Source organism: Artemia franciscana, chromosome 3 (assembly GCF_032884065.1).
Source record: "Artemia franciscana chromosome 3, ASM3288406v1, whole genome shotgun sequence".
Taxonomy (NCBI): domain Eukaryota; kingdom Metazoa; phylum Arthropoda; class Branchiopoda; order Anostraca; family Artemiidae; genus Artemia; species Artemia franciscana.
In genome coordinates this window covers 49,298,212-49,315,944 of record NC_088865.1, presented here as the reverse complement: position 1 = coordinate 49,315,944, position 17,733 = coordinate 49,298,212, and the positions used below count along the sequence as shown (strand labels likewise).

General features: G+C 36.8%; 1 protein-coding gene across 3 annotated transcripts in view; it reads left to right on the top strand.

The window, feature by feature from the left end:
- The window catches only part of LOC136025363 (uncharacterized), a 30,385-nt gene extending 12,948 nt beyond the window's left edge, over positions 1-17,437 (top strand). For all 3 annotated transcript variants that reach the window (XM_065701311.1, XM_065701310.1, XM_065701312.1), the window contains exons 5-7: positions 551-823; positions 9,251-9,484; positions 17,180-17,437. In XM_065701311.1, the coding sequence (XP_065557383.1) occupies positions 551-823; positions 9,251-9,484; positions 17,180-17,326 (654 nt within the window). In that variant the 3' untranslated portion in view covers positions 17,327-17,437. The remainder of the gene's footprint in view (positions 1-550; positions 824-9,250; positions 9,485-17,179) is intronic.
- The last annotated feature ends 296 nt before the right edge of the window (positions 17,438-17,733 follow it).

The following is a 17,733-nucleotide window of genomic DNA, read 5'->3' as shown; positions in this document are numbered from 1 at the left end:
GCCCCGCTCTTTACGCTAAGGTTTCTTACGTAAAAAAGTTTTAAAAAGTAGAGTTAAGAGAAAGGGTCAAACTTTAGCGTAAAGAGCTTCGTTCTTTAGCTTTGTTTAGGAAAAGGCTTGTATTTTCAAATGTTCTTTAATCAGCTTATAAAAATTGTTCGTTATATCACAGCTTACAGATAACTTAGCCAATAATCAATTTTTATTCATTTCATTACGTCTTTCTTGTAAAATTAGTCATTGTTGAATGAAATCTACTGACCGTGCAATAATGAGAAATACCCGTTAGCTTCAGGCCTTGGTATACTCATAGTATATACTCATAGTATACTCATTATACTCATATAAGGTATAATCGTACTCATAGTATAACTCATACTAATTATACTCATATACTCGTTATACTCATTCATACTCCTTATACTTATAATATAACATCATATAATAGTTTTAAGAGCTGAATATTAGTGATTGGCTAATAGTTACGGACAAAAGACGATTATATTGGTAGATAGTTTCCAATGACTATATTTTATCATTATGTTTGCAGCATCCATCTGCATCAGAACTGAGCGACATTTATGAGCTACGACTAAATAGCCTTGAACGACATATCAAGTACCTTGAGGAATTTTTGGAAGAAAGTACTGCTACAAACCGCATGCTTTTGAAGAAGGAGAAGGAAATAAGCTCAAGGCAACTGGAAAAGCTTGTATGTATGCAGAATCGTTTAATGATAAAAGAAGGAGAATTTAAGTCTGTTGAAGAGAGGCTGACTGAAACCATTGACCGGCTTACTGAGTTGGAGGAGAAAAAGGAAGAGGTATTAAAATCATAGTCCAATAAATAAAGTTCTTAGGCCACATTGGCTAGACGTGATAGATAAAAAGCGAAAAAAAAAAAAACATAGAGAAATACCATATATATGAAAAATGAAGTAAGAAATATGAAATACCATAATAACGAAAAACCATAGAGATGTTATAGATGAAAAGCGAAACAAAACATAGAGAAATACCATATATACGAAAATGAAATAATAGATATGAAATACCTTCTATACGAGAATATGAAATACTTTAATAACGAAAAACCATAGAGATGTTATAGATGATAAGCGAAAAAACCCATAGAGAAATGTCATATATACGAAAATGAAATATGAAATACAAAAAATGAAATATGAAATACCGTGTATACGAAAAAGGAAATAAGAAATATGAAATACCATAATAACGAAAAACCATAGACATCTATAACATATCTAACGAAAAAAAACGTAGAGAAGAATATATTTTTTTTTTTTTTTTTTTACTGAATAGAATGGAAAGATGGCAAAAACTATCGACAATTTCTTATCTTCGTCATTGAATGACAATTTGTGTAAACCGTGAAAGTCCCATTTTGAAGAAAAAGAGTGTTTGTGGAACTGAATCAAAGTTCTTAAACACCAATCCAGTTCCAGTGTTCTAATTTTGTTGTTTCTGACGAGAAAATAAACTTAGTTTTTATCAGGTTAGAATGCTATACTATTAGTTTTGTCTGCCCCCCCCCCCAACCATTCAAGTGAATGAGGTTTTTTATGTATTTTTCTTTTTTTGTTATTTTAGCTTCCTGTTTCATCCATTTATACAGATGATTATGAATGATGTCTTAACCAAAAAACCAAGCTACTAGATTAAGTGATAGACTATTCACCAACAAGATCGGGCAAGAATTCTCGGTACTTGTTAATTAGCCAGAACAAACTCAGTTTTTTTATCTGAATGTAAGATTTGAAAAATGATGGTTTCATAGCCACAAAGAGAAGTGACGTGTGACAGAATACATTAGTCAGTAAGCATAAAGACACTATACCCTCAAGGTCTAAACCGGCGGTATTGATCTCTGTTTCGTAGCCCTTCGGCCAGAAAGCGCAATGTGGAGCTGGGGGCCAACCATCCTGTGCTTTCGCACACCCTTCCTTTTTACCTTCCCCAGATTTCTCCAGGTACCCATTTAGAACTGGGTTGACTCTGGCTGAGCTTACAGAATCACGCTATTGACCCCGTCCCGAACCAAATAACCGGCCACACCAGGAATTGAATCCTCCCTTTTTTCCCCTTGAATAATTCCAGATCGTCATTAGAAGGTAAATTGAAATTGCTAAACTCCTGTTTAAGTCAGAGGCAATCGTATAGCATTACCTAAAGTAAAGACCCCTAACGGTTGATTGTATTAATATTTGTTCTTTTATTTTTACCCAAAGGCACTTAATGTGTAAGGGGTGGTCGAATAAACTTTTTAGGGGGATCAATCAATTAAAAATCGAAAGTTCCAGTGCCCTTTCTAATATTTTGCCCGCTTTCCAACCAATTACCACCGAATGAGCTGTTACCGACTAAAGTGCCTTAAGAAATTCTTATTCTAGCTTAACGACCCTTGTGTTTCAGCAGTTGTTTTGAAAGAATCTTCACATAAATACATAATTAGGTACTTCCGTTTTATATAGTATATACTCAAGAAGTGAAGTTTGGTGAATGTTAATGAAATAAAACAAAATATGATGAAAGCATAATAGTTTAGTAACAAAATTATGGAAACTACAACAAATAATTATGAAGGGGGGGGGAGACTGCATTATATTAAATGTGTAATCTAACCTAACTAAATACCTACTAAATATTTAATTAAAGTTAGCTACAATGTAGTTTTCCTCCGAGCCAAAGCTAATTGTCTGGTATAAAGATCATGAAAACCGGTTATTGTCTGATCTTTGCGATGTAAATTCTCAAATATGTACCATATAATACGGAAGTACCTATAAATAGTTCTAAGGGAGAGACGACGGGAGGATGGAGTCAGAAATTGAAATATGATTCTCATGATCGTATCCAGGACTTTTTTGGGAGGAGGGGGGGTTAAAAACTTTTAGTAGCCCATCAAAAATGTGTGTTAACCAAAAGGATAAACTAGACTGTCAATTAAATTGATGAAACCTTAGGTGATGGGGTATTATCTTTTTTAAGCCCAGGAAAATCAGAATCATTAAAAATGTTTATTAAAACCTGAAAGTGGTGCTTAAAAAAAATTCTCAACTGGTCTTGTTACTACAGGGCAACTAAAACACCAATTTTATCCTGTCCTAGGGACTACCTTATTTTACCTTATTTTACCAATTTTTCCGTATTTTACCTTATTTTACCGATTTTACTTACCAAATTTTTATTTTACGGTAATTTTACAACGCTATTGTAGAGTAGAAATACAAAACCTTTCAGGATATTTTTTACGATATAAAAATAAAGCGTTGTTTTATGCATGGGTTTTATGCTCTCAGTAAAGTATTAGTTTCGCGTATTCTTGCAGACATAGGGGAATATCATCGGTCAGTTTATTTGTACATTTTTTTTATGAATGCAGAGCATCGATTTTTTTTATGAATGAATTGTAGAGGCTGCGAAACTAATTATTGTTTCTTTCCTTGCTTTCCAACATTTTGTAGAAACGCCTTAACAATAAAACTCTTGATAGATGGCGTTACGTTTGTAGTAAACACTGTTTAGCTATAAAGGTTTTTGCTACTTTAAAAGAAGTTTCTTCAGTCTACAACATTTAACGTAATCTAAGTATTGTTGCTCCTTGTCAGTCTGATTCCAGACTTAATCAGTTACAAATAAACTGACCATGGGAACTGATTTATAAACTAAACTATAGAATAACTCTAATAGATGGTGGATGTATTAAAAATTAAGCTAATATGAGACTTTAAAAATCACTTTGCGATTTCAGCGTCGGCTGATCTAGTTGTAACAAGTTCAATATTTGGTCATAAAATGGCTCATTAGTTAACATGGTGCTCACGTGATAGTAAGACAGCTAACCTTATTAGGTTATTATTATTAATTAGGTGACATAGAATTTGTTTACTCAGGCAGGAAGGATGGGGTACATAAACAGGGAGTAGGGCTCATGATGAATAAGGAAGATACTAAGTCTTGTTTAGGCTGGGAAGGTATTAATAATAGAATACTAATTGCTCATTTTATGACTAAAAAGTTCAGGGTATCAGTTATAGTAGTATATGCCCCTTTGAACCAACTGACGGAGATACTAGTGACTCAGATGAATTTTATTTACAGTTACAGGAGCAAATAGACAGGGTACCAGGTAGAAATATGGTGTTTTTGCTAGGAGATTTAAATGCCCAGGTTGGTAGAAATAGGGAAAGATGGTATCCTAGCCTAGGTAAATTTGGTGTAGGAAAAGAAAACAGTAATGGCTATAGGCTTTTGTAATTTTGTAGGTATAACAACCTAGTTATAACCAATACGGTGTTTGGTCAAAAATGGCCCATAAGTTGACATGGTATTCACGTGATGGTAAGACAGCTAACCTTATTGATTATGTTATGGTAAACAGAAAACCGGCAGTATCGATACAACATACTAGGGTATATAGGAGTGCTGTTATTGATGTTAATAGTAAAGATCACCCTCTAGTAGTGTCTAGGGTTAATTTAAAGCTGACATTGCGGAAGGGTAACTACCTTCCGGGAAGCTATGATGTTGTTATACTCCATGAAGAGAATTTGAGAGAAACCTTCTAGGAACAGTTTAATACTAAAATGGAGAGTTTAAAATTTGACAATTTAGAAGATTGATGGAACAATTTTGGAAAACAGTTTGTGAACTGACTGAAGGCGTCTTAGGGAAGAAAGCTAAAAACACAGCTAGGAATAAAAGTGAAAATGCTTTATGTTTAATAGAGAGAAGAAGGGGCCTGCACAAGAATGATCAGAGTGATAGATCATACGAAAACAAGAGGAATGTAAAGAAAGTGAATATGAACTAAGGAAATGTGAAGTGGAGGCCATGGATAAAATTGCCGAGGATCTGGAAGATGCGGCCAGACGGCAGAATTGTAAAAAATCGCACTGATACTTTAATAAATTGAGAGGGAGCAGTCGATCTGCCAGTTAAATATAGGAACGGGCCATAATTACTGATAAGAAAAGAGTTTAAGAGAGATGTTCAGAACATATTGAGAATGTGCTAAACCGGGATAGAGTTACAGGAAACGATATAGAAGAAAATGAAAAAGTTTGAGACACCTTGGTTGTGAAGGAAGATTTATTTTACGAGGAAGAATTAGCGAGAGTACTAATAGTATTAAAAAAGTAAAAAGGCCCCAGGTGCTGATAGTGTGGTAAATGAGTTTCTCAAATATGGTGGTTATGATGTTAGAAATAAGTTACTGAAGGTTATGGATGTGCTTTTCGAAAAAGAGGAATTGCCTAGTGATTTTAGGAAAATTCTAATAAAACCCCTATATGAGAAAGTTGATAATAGTTTTTATTGTAATTATAGAAGCATTAGCCTGGTTTTTGTTGGTAGTAAACCACTTTGTATGATGATACTTTTTAGATTTGGAAATGCTGTAGTTAAAGTTTTAAGAGAAGAACAGTGGGGTTTTAATAAGGGGGGAGGATATGTCGATCATATTGTCACTCTTAGATTAATAATTAAGAAGTGCCTGAGTTATCAAACATCTTTAGTCCTCAGTTTTATAGATTATAAGTAAGCATTTGATTCAGCTAATAGAATAGCTTTAGTGAAGATCTCGCCCTTGTATGGTATAACTGACAAATACATTAAAGTGGTTAGTGCTATGTATGAGAGTAACATTGCTGCAGTTAAGATAAGATAAGAAGATAAGATTAAGATAAGAAATGAGGTTAGTTGCTGGTTCCATAATAAATGAGGAGTTAAGCAGGTTTGCATTCTACCCCCATTTGTAAGGATCATTTTAAGGGAGTCTGTCCTAAGGAGCACAGCAAAGGCAATGAGATGACACGGAACCAAATCGGGAAGTAAAACTCTCCTAGACTTAGGTTATGCTGATAATTTAAATATTTTAGATAAATTGTTGGCAAAATAAATGAATTTTTAGAGGTTTTGCTAGTTCATGGTGCAAGAGTAGGCTTGGAAGTTAATGTTAAGAAGACTGAGTAGCTAAGGATAGGAGTAAGTGAAGATGAAAAAGTGATGTTGGGTAACTATAAGATTGGTCAATTGGACACTTTCACTTACCAAGGTTGTATTATTAGTAAGAACGGGGGGTGCAGTGAAGATGTTAATGGTAAAACAGCCAGGGCCCAGGGTGTTTTTTCGCAGTTGAAAAAAGTTTGGAAGAATAGGAAGATAAGTCTGCGAACAAAGATTAGAGTATTGGAAGCTACAGTGATGACAGTGGTCAAGTATGGCTCCAAAGCGTGGGCACTCCGAAAACGGAGGAAGATCCTCTTGGTGTTTTCCAGAGAAATTGCCTAAAAAGTGTGGCTCAATCCCGCTTTCTGGGGCTATAATGAGAGAAAGACTGAGATAGCTTGGGCACGTTCTGCGGGTGAAGGGTGACAGATTACCAGAGATTTCAAGTTTCGGCCAGCCGTCTAGGGCCAAATGGAGAGCAGGTCGTCTACGGCTGGGGTAAGAGGATGTCGCTAGGAAATATCTAAAGGAAATCTGAACCTCCTGGGAGGGTGTAAAGAAGAAGATTTAACCAGATTGGGATGAAGGAGTGACCGTATCTGTGTTCGCCTCAGGTGGTTGCTTCAGTGAGTTGTAAGTAGTAGCACTGACCATCATGAAGACAAGGGGCTTATTAGTAAATTCTCCCATGAGACTAGCCATCATTGAGATCTCTCGAGAATTAGTGGTTTAAATGTGAAATTTGACTGAATAGACCGTCAAATTTTACGTCCCTTGTGTTGGCGAGCTTGTCAATCAAAGTTAGTGACACCAAAGGGAACTCCTAAAGAGGCCAAATTGTTCGTATCATATTTAGCGTTTTCCTTGTAGATACGCTAGAATATTTTCAGGGACTGCTCTATACTGAACTTTAAAAAGAAAATTATGCTCCATTTAATAGAAAAAAAATCACATTTTCTGATTATGTGAGTTTCGTTAAAACTGAATAGTTCCATCTTCAGCACGAAATGCAAGAATTTAAGTGATTTCTGAGACTTCCGTGAAGGTATTTGTCGCCTTTGATTTTCTGTCATTTATTCGGATCTCTTATCCAAGCTCTTAAAGTTATGTCAAGACCACTCAATCAATTCGAAATAGTTTTGCCACATGAACTAAAAAAGTTGATAATGGGTAAGTAGGGTGAACCTTTAAGGTACCTTATCCCCTTAAGATAAGATAAGATATTTATTTCAAAAATCACTATCATAAGCCCACAAAGGGCCAAATTTGGACCTCGGAGTCGACAAATCATATAAAAGTACCAAAACTGTCAAAAATGCAAAATCAACAGCGAAAAAGAAAAATCAGAATTAATGATCATTTGTGAGTCAATAATTTAACTGTAAAAAGTCAATTAAAAATCTAAGAAGATAAAAACTGGTCAAACTAAACCTAAAAAACCACCACAAACACAAGTTAAAAAATATAATAAATAAAAGCAACATTAAAAAAAAGGGGGAAGACAAAACAAGTGAATAGTTACAAAGAAAAAACAAGATATAAATATATATAAAAATTAAAAGGACCACCAAAATAGTATCAACAATTTAACTTTATAAAGTCAATAAAAAGTTAAAAAGATAAAAACTGGTCAAACTATAAAAAGGGGACAAAAATAAGCGAATAAACACAGAAAAGAGAATGAAATATAAATATATATATATATATATATATATATATATATATATATATATATATATATATATATATATATATATATATATATATATAAAAATCAAAAAAGACAATAAAAAAGAGTGGGGGGGGGGAACAAGCAAATAAATGCAAAAACCTGGGCAGCACCATCATTCAATAAAAAGAAGAAAAAAGGGAAAAACCAATGAAATATTTTATTAATTTTTTCTGTAATGAATGGGACAGAAGTTGTCCCATATCTGGAAGTAACGCAGCGAATGGGGGGCAAAATAGCGATGGGCTCAGAAACAGCTCGAGGCGGGCCGTAATCTGGATGGGGAGTGTCGTTTTAGGAAAATACTTAGCGTCCGAGGGTTTGTTATTGCATTTTTTGCAAAAAGGAGGCACTTCGAAACCCTCCTGCACTCATGGGTTTCTAAGCTAGCTTTTCTTAGGAGCAGAGAGTATGGCAACTTGCTTTCTTTGGAAATTATTCGCAAGTCTCTTTTAGATTGATTCAATTTTTTCCAGTTCTTCACGAGAGATAGCGGGGTGCTAAACTGGACAAGCATATTCAAAATGCGGGTGGACAAAAGATGTGTGAATCCTTAAGGAATGGGAAGGGAATTTAAACTTAATATCTCAGAAATTATTAGTTCCTAACGTGTTACTATGTCCCTTCAAATTCACCGGTAGTGTTTTCAATCTTGACGCGTTGTCAATTTATGAAAGGGTAGGGGGTGGGGGACAAATTGTATTTTTCAAAATCTAGGGAAGGTAATTTTGTTGTTTTTTCATTTTTTTAATGAAAAAATATATTTTTCAATGAAAATATTAAAGAAAAACTTCAAAGCCTAGTCTTCCCTCCCTCCCATTGACATACCTAGTTTTTACATCGAATACTAATTCTATTGTGATTGTGTCTATTGTGTATTGTGAAGACTAATTCTATGTGTGATCTGCGGGTGGGATTTGTGCCAGGCAGTGACAAGCCATTGGTCAAAATTAATACACGTTATTAAACCTTAGTACGCGAAATACACACAAGTTCTAGAGAGAATTAGCCAAGCGTATATTAATTTTAGTACCCATCCATAAAGTGTTAGGATCAATCATATTTGGACATGAAATTAATACGGGCTGCTGTGGCTGTCTCTCTTTTTTCCAACGTAATAGCTTCATTTTTTAGCTTTAGGGAAGGTAATTTTGATGTTTTTCTTTTTTTTTCAATGAAAAAATGTATTTTTCAATGAAAATATTAAAAGAAAAATTTCAAAGCCTAGTCTTCCCTCCTTCCCATTGGCATACCTAGTTTTTAGATCAAATACTAATTCTATTGTGATGTTATGTCAATATCTGTGGGTGGGATTTGTGCCAGGCAGTGACAAGCCATTGGTCAAAATTAATACACGTTATTACACATTAGTACGCGAACTAGACACAAGTTCTGGAGAGAATTAGCTATGCGTGTATTAATTTTAGCACCCACCCATAAAGTGTTAGGATTAATCATATTGGGACCTGAAATTAATACGGGCTGCTGTGGCTGTCTCTCTTTTTTCCAACGTAATAGCTTCATTTTTTAGCTTTACGCTTTACTCTTACAGGTGCAAAAAATTAGTATGAAAGAAATATCTTTCTTACGAAACCAGGTATCCCACTTAACAGACATGCTTGCTTTAAAAGAAGAAGGACTAACCAGAGCTTTAGCAGAAGTCAACTCACTTAGTGGTGAAGTCGTTACAGTTACGAAAAATGAAGAGAAAAAGCGTCAAAAGCTTGAGCGGGCTTTTAGTGAAGAAAAAACCTCACTTTCATCTAAGCTGGAGGAATTAACAAAGGTATGGATATAGACAAAGGTATTAACAAAGGTATGGATAATTAACAAAGGTTTTAACCAAAGATGGTAGAATGTGAAGTGGAAAAGGATGGTACAGAGTGGGATGGGACAAGGTATACATTAAAATTCTACAGTGGTACTTATATGATATACCCCCTATAATTCAAGTTGTTCATTCATTGATGCATTATAGAACTGACGTGTACTGTTTTTTTTTTTCGTTAGTTTCTTTCAGCTTAGCGCGAGACAAGACAAAGAGAAGTGACAGAATAGATGGAAAATATATAATTTGGGCTATATATTTGAACATCAGGGGGTGGGGTAAAGTATTTGAACAGTGTGAATTTAGAAAACAATTCTTACTACATAATATGCTGAATAATTGTACCTAACACATTAGGGATGAAGACCCACTATACTTTACCCCCACTCCCTAATGTTCAAATTTAAATCCCAATTTATATATTTCCCATCTATTCTGTCACTTCTCTTTGTCTTATCTCGAGCTAAGTTAAAAGAAACTAACGGAAAAAAACAGGTTCTGTAATACGTCAATGAATGAACAACGTGAGCGGTTGGGGGGGGGGGTGTTTATCCTACAAGTATTGCTAGCCATTTCAATGTATAACTTGCCCCATCCTACCCAGATTCTAAAGCATTGCATTTTTTATCTTACTTTGGTATATTGCATTTGGATTGAGCGCCAGAGAAACATATTAGAAGAATATTTGGTAGGGGGTATATCATACAAGTACCGATGCAGCTTTCAATTTACTGTTTCCCCGCTCCTTTGTTTATTTTATTTAACCCCTCTTTTCAAAAGGTCGTATGCTCCTAACACTAAAATTTACATGGGAAGAAAATACTGAAAAAAGCTTCCGCTTTTGCATTATGTTAAATAAAAAGTTTAAATAAAAGTTAGAGTCATATTAAACATTAAAACGAACAAAAATCACTAGAAAAAAAACGAAATTCAAGACGAATAAAAAGTTCACCAAATAATATGACTTCAAATATAGATAACTTCGAAGACCACACTGCCTTTCCATGACGAAAGTATAACAATTCAAAAATAGGGATGAAACCTTTTAATCGACAGTGAAGAGATATAAAATTTTTTAACTGGATATTTCGAACACATGTACAGTGTTCATTATCAGCAGTAAAACTAAAAGACATCAATAAAAACAAACGAAATTCATACCCAATAAACTAATTACATATAGTTTATTGCTCTTGTTCTTTTCAATGGAACAGCGCAAGCAAATCTCCTTGACCTTTTCGGTTCCGGTTCATTAGATTTATCTGACATATCAGTTGGACAGAGGTCATAGTTCTTAGGTGAAGGGATATTTATTTTATTTGACCTCAGTAAATTATCATAAATTAAATTTAATCCAAATTCTCATGTATCTCTGTATATGGAATTATTCTTGAATAATTTTTTTGTTTTTTAATTTCGATAGTTTTCCTGAAAGTTTGCTTGAACCTTGGCCCCTAGTCCGCAAATGAGGAGGGTTGGGCTGTGGGCTTGCAACCCACACCCGGGACCTTGAGGGGCAACCCTCAGGGGAAAAACAACTGCAACTGAAACGTCTACAACAGCCTCGGATACATCACCTCCCCAGATAACGACCCCTGCATGCCCCCGGAACCGATTTTTGACTGCGAAACAGAATCTAAAGATGGGTTTTTGGAACGTGAGAACGATGAACCAGATATCCAAGACAGAGCATGTTCTTAAAGAGATGAGACAATACCTCATCGATATACTCGTTCTCAGTGAAATAAGGTGGACTGGAAATGGATTAGAGAAGTTCGGTGATGGATATGTCATGGCATTTAGTGGTCACCCTTCCGTCCACCGCGCTGGTGTAGGACTTCTGATGTCGCCACTTGCACACAAAGCAATGACAAACTGGAACCCAGTTAACGAACGTATAATGACAGCTCGCTTCGTATCAAACCACACAAAAATGACCATCATCGCATGCTACGCTCCAACTAACGAAGCTGATGAAGAGGAGAAAGATGCTTTCTATAACATGCTACACTCGGTCACCAAAGACGTTCCCAGGCATGATGTACTCTGCGTGGTTGGCGATCTAAATGCTAAAGTTGGTGCAGACCGCCAGTACTGCCCTGAAGTTCTGGGCCCACATGGCATGGGAGAGATAAATGAGAATGGCACACTCCTAATCGATTATGCACTAAGCAACGATTTGATAATAGGTGGTAGTATGTTCGACCATAAAACGATTCACCAGTACACATGGGTGTCCCCCGACGGCCGAACGAAGATTCAAATCGACCATTTCCTCATGTCAAGACGTTGGAGAAGTAGCCTATGTGACGTGAGGGGTTTTCGAGGAGCGGATGTTAATTCAGATCACATCCTGATGATAGCCGAAGTAAGAATCAAACTGAAAGCTCAGAAGAGGAAAACTAACACTGCAACACATAAACAATTTGACACCGATAAGCTGAAAGATCCTGACATCCGCAAAAACTTCTGCATATCTCTACATAACGGATTTGAAGCGTTAAATCTGCTCGACGAAACCAATGACTTTGATGTTGAGAATACATGGACCTCAGTCAAGAGTGTGTACCATGACGTTGCGAAGGCCAACCTTGGCTTAAAGAAAAGAAAGAAAGAAGAATGGATGTCGGATGACACCTGGAAATACATCAGTAAACGCAAGGAGACCCGAACGCTTATCCTGAATACGTCGAGCCCAGAGCAAAAAGCCCAATTACAGCTCCGCTACAAAGAAGAGGATAAAGCGGTGAAAAGAAGTGCCAGGAAAGACAAAAGAAGTGTCATTGAGAGAAAAGCAGCGCTTGCAGAAGAAGCTGCAAAGAAAGGAGACTCAAAAATGGTTTATCGACTAACAAACGAGATAGTTGGAAAGAAAATAAATCGTACATCCCTTGTAAAAGATGAAAATGGAGACGTTATTTCGGATCCACAGAAAGCTGACGAGAGATGGGCCTCACATTTCGAGAAAGTCTTAAATAGGCCCAGACCTGATGATCCAGAAACAGTACCGGATACGCCATTTTTACAAATTGACGTAAGTGCTGACCCACCCAGCACGGAAGAAGTGACGACAGCTGTGAAAAAGCTGAAAAATGGACGTGCACCTGGAGTCGATGGGATCACGGCAGAGATGCTGAAAGCGTCCCTTCGAGCCTGCATATTCGTATGGTTTGCTCTTCTAGTGGCCATCTGGAACAACGAAAAAGTCCCAAAAGATTGGACCAGAGGTATACTGGTCAAACTCTTCAAGAAAGGCGATGCACAAATTTGTGACAATTGGAAGGGCATCAATTTGACGTCTGTGCCTAGTAAAATACTAGCCTCAGTAATACTACAACGCCTAAGAGCAGCCCTAGACTCACATCTCAGGGAAGAGCAACATGGGTTCCGACCTGGTAGGTCTTGCTCTGATCTTATTTTCATTCTTAGACTGATGATGGAAGAGTCCAGAGAATGGAACAAAAAGCTGTACCTGCTCTTCATTGATTTTGAAAAGGCGTTCGATTCTGTTGACCGAGACACTTTATGGAAGATTTTGAAATATTACGGAGTACCTGATAAACTAGTCAAAATGATAATCGCACTATATGAGGATAGTGAATGCTGTGTACGCACAGAAAATGGGGACACGCGTTTCTTCAAGATAATGTCTGGTGTCAAACAAGGGTGTGTCCTATCCCCGTTTCTGTTTGTCATTGTAATGGACTATATTCTACGGCAGTCTTCAGGCATTGGAGTGAAGATTAGCAGCCAAAAGATCTCTGATCTGGACTTCGCAGATGACGTTCTTCTTGAAGAAGCGAAACTGCGACTGCAGCTGCTACTCGACGCCATAGACGAAAAGGCCGAGAAAATGGGACTTGCAGTAAATGTCAGTAAAACAAAGAGTATGGCCACATCTGACTCCCCACTCATATTAAAATGCAAAAATAAAACTATTGAGCAGGTCAAGGAATTTAAATATCTCGGGAGTTGGATCGAATACGATGGTGAAATAGCCAACGAAATCAAGAGGAAAATTGGACAAGCGACATCAGCTTTTAGCAAGTTGAAACCAGTCTGGCGCAGTAGTAAATACTCCGCCTCCTGAATAGCAATGTGATGTCCATCCTCCTCTATGCTAGTGAATGCTGGAAACTAAACACCCAGCTGGAGAAACGTGTCCTAGCCTTTGAAAACATGTGCCTTAGGAGAATCCTGAACATATCGTGGCAGGAAAAGGTCACCAACATAGAAGTTCGCCGACGAACCGGTCAGCCATTAGTTACTGACCTTCTGAAACGTCGGAGATGGACATACCTTGAATACAGTATATGATTGGCGTCCCGAGGGGAGGCGAAAAAGAGGTCGACCAAGACACACCTTGCGACGACAGTACGACCGAGACCTGAGAAATGCGGAGTTGTCTCTTCAACCACAGTGGGAGGATGTCACGGCTGCAGCTCAGCTCCGAGATGTCTGGCGAGGTTTCGTAGACGCCCTATGCGCCACCCCTGGCTCTGGAGGATCTAAGGTCTAAGGTTGTTGCTCTACGGAAGTTCGATCCTTTCCAGTAATAAAAAAACTAGCCAAAGTATTACTACCTCTTAAAGCTACCTTTAAACCATTATTTTGTAAAATTCTTTTAAGTTTTTTACTCAAACCTGGAACATATGGTAGAGAACAAAAATTATCTTTCTTTTCTGTTGTTTCCAGAATATCGTCAGAAAATTCTAGAAATTTTTTTCTTCATTTCGAAAAAGTCTGGTCAATTAACCAACCCGGATACTGGTTACTTATTAAAATTTCTTTTAACAACAATAATTCCTCCTCAATGAATTTTGGAGAACACATTCTAAAAATGTGGTCAGTTAAGGATGTGATTATACATTTTTTACTTGGCGAGCATGACCAGAGAAGGTCAAAAATCTATTATTGTTAGTAGGTTTTCTATAAATTTTAAAATCCAGACTATTTTCATTTTTTAAAAGAAGAACATCCAGAAAAGGAAGTTTCTTATCCTCTTCTAATTCTATTGTAAATTTTAAATCACCTCCCCAAAAATTAAGATGTTTTAAAAAAAAACCTTTTTATTCCTCCTCCCCATAATTCCATACTGAAATTAAGTCATCCATATATCTCCCCCAAAATTTGTGTTTTAAAAATGTGAATCTAACTCTGTTTTTTCAATATTTCTTTCAAAACAATTTGCCAATAAAGGACTTAAAGGGGCCCCCATGGGTAAACCATTTACTTGTTCGAAAAAACCCACTGTGAATTGAAAAAAAATAAGAGAACGTGTTGCACAACCCAACTAAATTCATAATTACACCGACTTCCAAAACTGTTTCATCACTAATTAAGCCAAAATTTCTTAATATCTTTCTTTTAAGAAGAATTTCTGCGGCTTTTACATGAATGCTCGTATACATTGATACTATGTCGAAACTTGAGATTATAGAATATGGAGACATTTCCACTTCTTTTAGTTTTTTGTTACAAGTTCTGACGAATTCTTAATGTAAGAAATCTGTGTCGACATGAGTGGTTTACATAATGACACTAACCACTTGCTCAGAGCACTTGTTGGTGACTTTGTACTTGTCTGATCACTCTGAATCTTAAAAAGGGCGCTAGAACTTCTGATTACCAATCCAATGAGTCCCTTTCGAAGTTTTTACGATCAACCTTTCAATATACACCTTATATGCCCCCAGGGCATAACTTAGAACCCTCGCCCTAAGGGCTGTATGGGGTTGTCATCCTTGAAGACATATTTTCCGGACCTTTCAACTATGTTGAACAAAATGGCTATATCAAAATTTTTATTGGATGTGTTGGGGAAATGGTGGGCGTGGGAGGTGGGTTAGTTGCCCTCCAATCACTTTCGACTATGAAAAAAAAAAAAAAAAAAAAACACTAGCTCTTTCAGTTTTTGATCGAATGAGCTCTTTTCGAAGTTTCTGTGACATCGAATGGCCATATAAAAATTTCAATCAGATGCATTTTGGGAAAATACAATGTGTGTGTGTGGGGAGGGGGGGGGTATCCACCCTCCGGTCACTCTGAATCTCAGAGAGGGTCCTAGAACATCTGGTTTTCAATCAAATGAGCCCATTCCAGAGTTTTTACGGTTACCTTTTCTATATACTCCTTACATTCCCCCAGGGCGTAATTACAACCATTGCCCTTAGGGCTGTGGGGGGGAGGGGTTTAATCCTAAGAGACATATTTTCTGGACCTTTCTAAAAATTTTGATTGGATATATTCGGAGAAATAGTGGGCGTGGGAGGGGGTTAATTGCCTTCCAATTACTCGTGACTTTTAAAAAGGGCACTGGCCCTTTCAATTTCCAATCGAAAGAGGTCTTTTTAAAGTTTCTACGACAACAAATGGCCATCTCAAAATTTCTATCAGATGTATTTCGGGAAAATACTAGGTGTGTGTGTGTGGGGGGGGGGTATCCACGCTCTGATCACTCTGACACTCAAAAAGGGCAATAAAAAATTCTGATTAGCCATCCAATGAGCCCCCTACGAAGTTTATACGATCACCCTTTCCAAATAAACCTTATATGCCTCCAGTGAATAACTTATAACCCTTGCACTGAGGGCAGTAGGGGGGGGGGTCTTCATCCTTAAATACATAATTTCCAGACCTTTCAACTACTTTGAACAAAATGACTATCTCAAAATTTTGATTGGATGTGTTTGGGGAGCGTTGGGTGTTGGAGGGAAGTTAATTGGCCTCCGATCACTTTTGACTATTAAAGAGGGCACTAGCCCCTTCAATCTCCATTCGAATGAACCCTTTCCGAAGTTTCTACGACAACTTCTTAGATACGAAGTGCCCTAGTCTAAAAAAAAATTGCTCTTTACTTATGCAGCGCTATTGCACTGCCTATGGTTTTGGATTTTTGCTTTATAAATGAGAAGCTAATATTGCAATAAAGAAGTCCAGAAGCAAAACATAGTAAGAACATATTTCACAAATGGTTCACATTCTATACTTTCGATTTCTTCCGATTTCTTCCGATTATATTTAATAGTTATTTTCGTTCGCTTGTATTGCTTATCTTAATTGTTCTTTCTTTATCGCAATTTGTGAATTTATCAAATTTTCTATTTCTAGTGCGTTATGATTAATTTTGATAAGAAATGCATTTTTACCAATACTTTTTGCCAATAAAGATCCTCCATAGTCATTGATATGGTGTTGACAGCCGTCAAGGTTTTAGTTGCCATGTCTTTTTCTCAGGGGCGCATAGTAATCCCGCCTCCCTCAAATATTTTTCAGCTGATCGTCATATTGGCAAGGAGAGTTCAATCCAAGGATCATCAATCCACAGGTTTTGCTTTTGATGGCTTCTTTGCAAATCACGTTGTATTTTATCTGACTCTTCTAGTAGCTGTCTAGTAGAGCAGGCAGCTATCTAGCTGTCTGTTCGTGATTTTATCTGACTCTTCCATTGACTCTTCTATTTTATCTGACTCTTCTAGTAGCTGTCTAGTAGAGCAGGCAGCTATCTAGCTGTCTGTTCGTGATTTTATCTGACTCTTCCATTGACTCTTCTATTTTATCTGACTCTTCTAGTAGCTGTCTAGTAGAGCAGGCAGCTATCTAGCTGTCTGTTTGTGATTTTCTAGTAGCTCATTTTTATTTTCCCTTTTATAGGACTTGCAAACAGAGAGGGAAAAGAACAGTCAGCTTACTATTGAGCGATTGAACCTTTTGGAAAAGGCCAAGACTAGTGAGGAAGAACTGGTTTCTTTGCGAAGACTCAAACAAGTACTGAGTGAGCAGTTGAATTTTAGAAGCTGATAGGTTTTTTTTTCTTGCTCTGCCATTTTTGGTATTAATTTTTAGTTTAATTTCAATACCTTTTTATGAAACAAATGCAGTCTAAATTAAAATACTGTGTATGGATGTAAAGCTGCTTCTTAAAACTGTATCGTACTCAGGATTGCCACCGAGTCTAATTTTTGGCTCCATTTAAAGTAGGTAAAATGTACCTTTTTTGCCTAAAAAGGTACAATGTACTAAGATGGAAGTAAAATTCGTCTTCACTGGGAAAGACAGATATTCATTGCTCAAATCGCTATCTCGAAAAACTCAAGTCGTCTAGGGTTTTTTATTTGGCGCTGGAAGACTAAAAAGACCGTTGGTAGGTCGCTAAAGAGGAGGGAGGGGGGAAGCTGGCAAGGACTATGATTGCGGAAGTTCAGGAC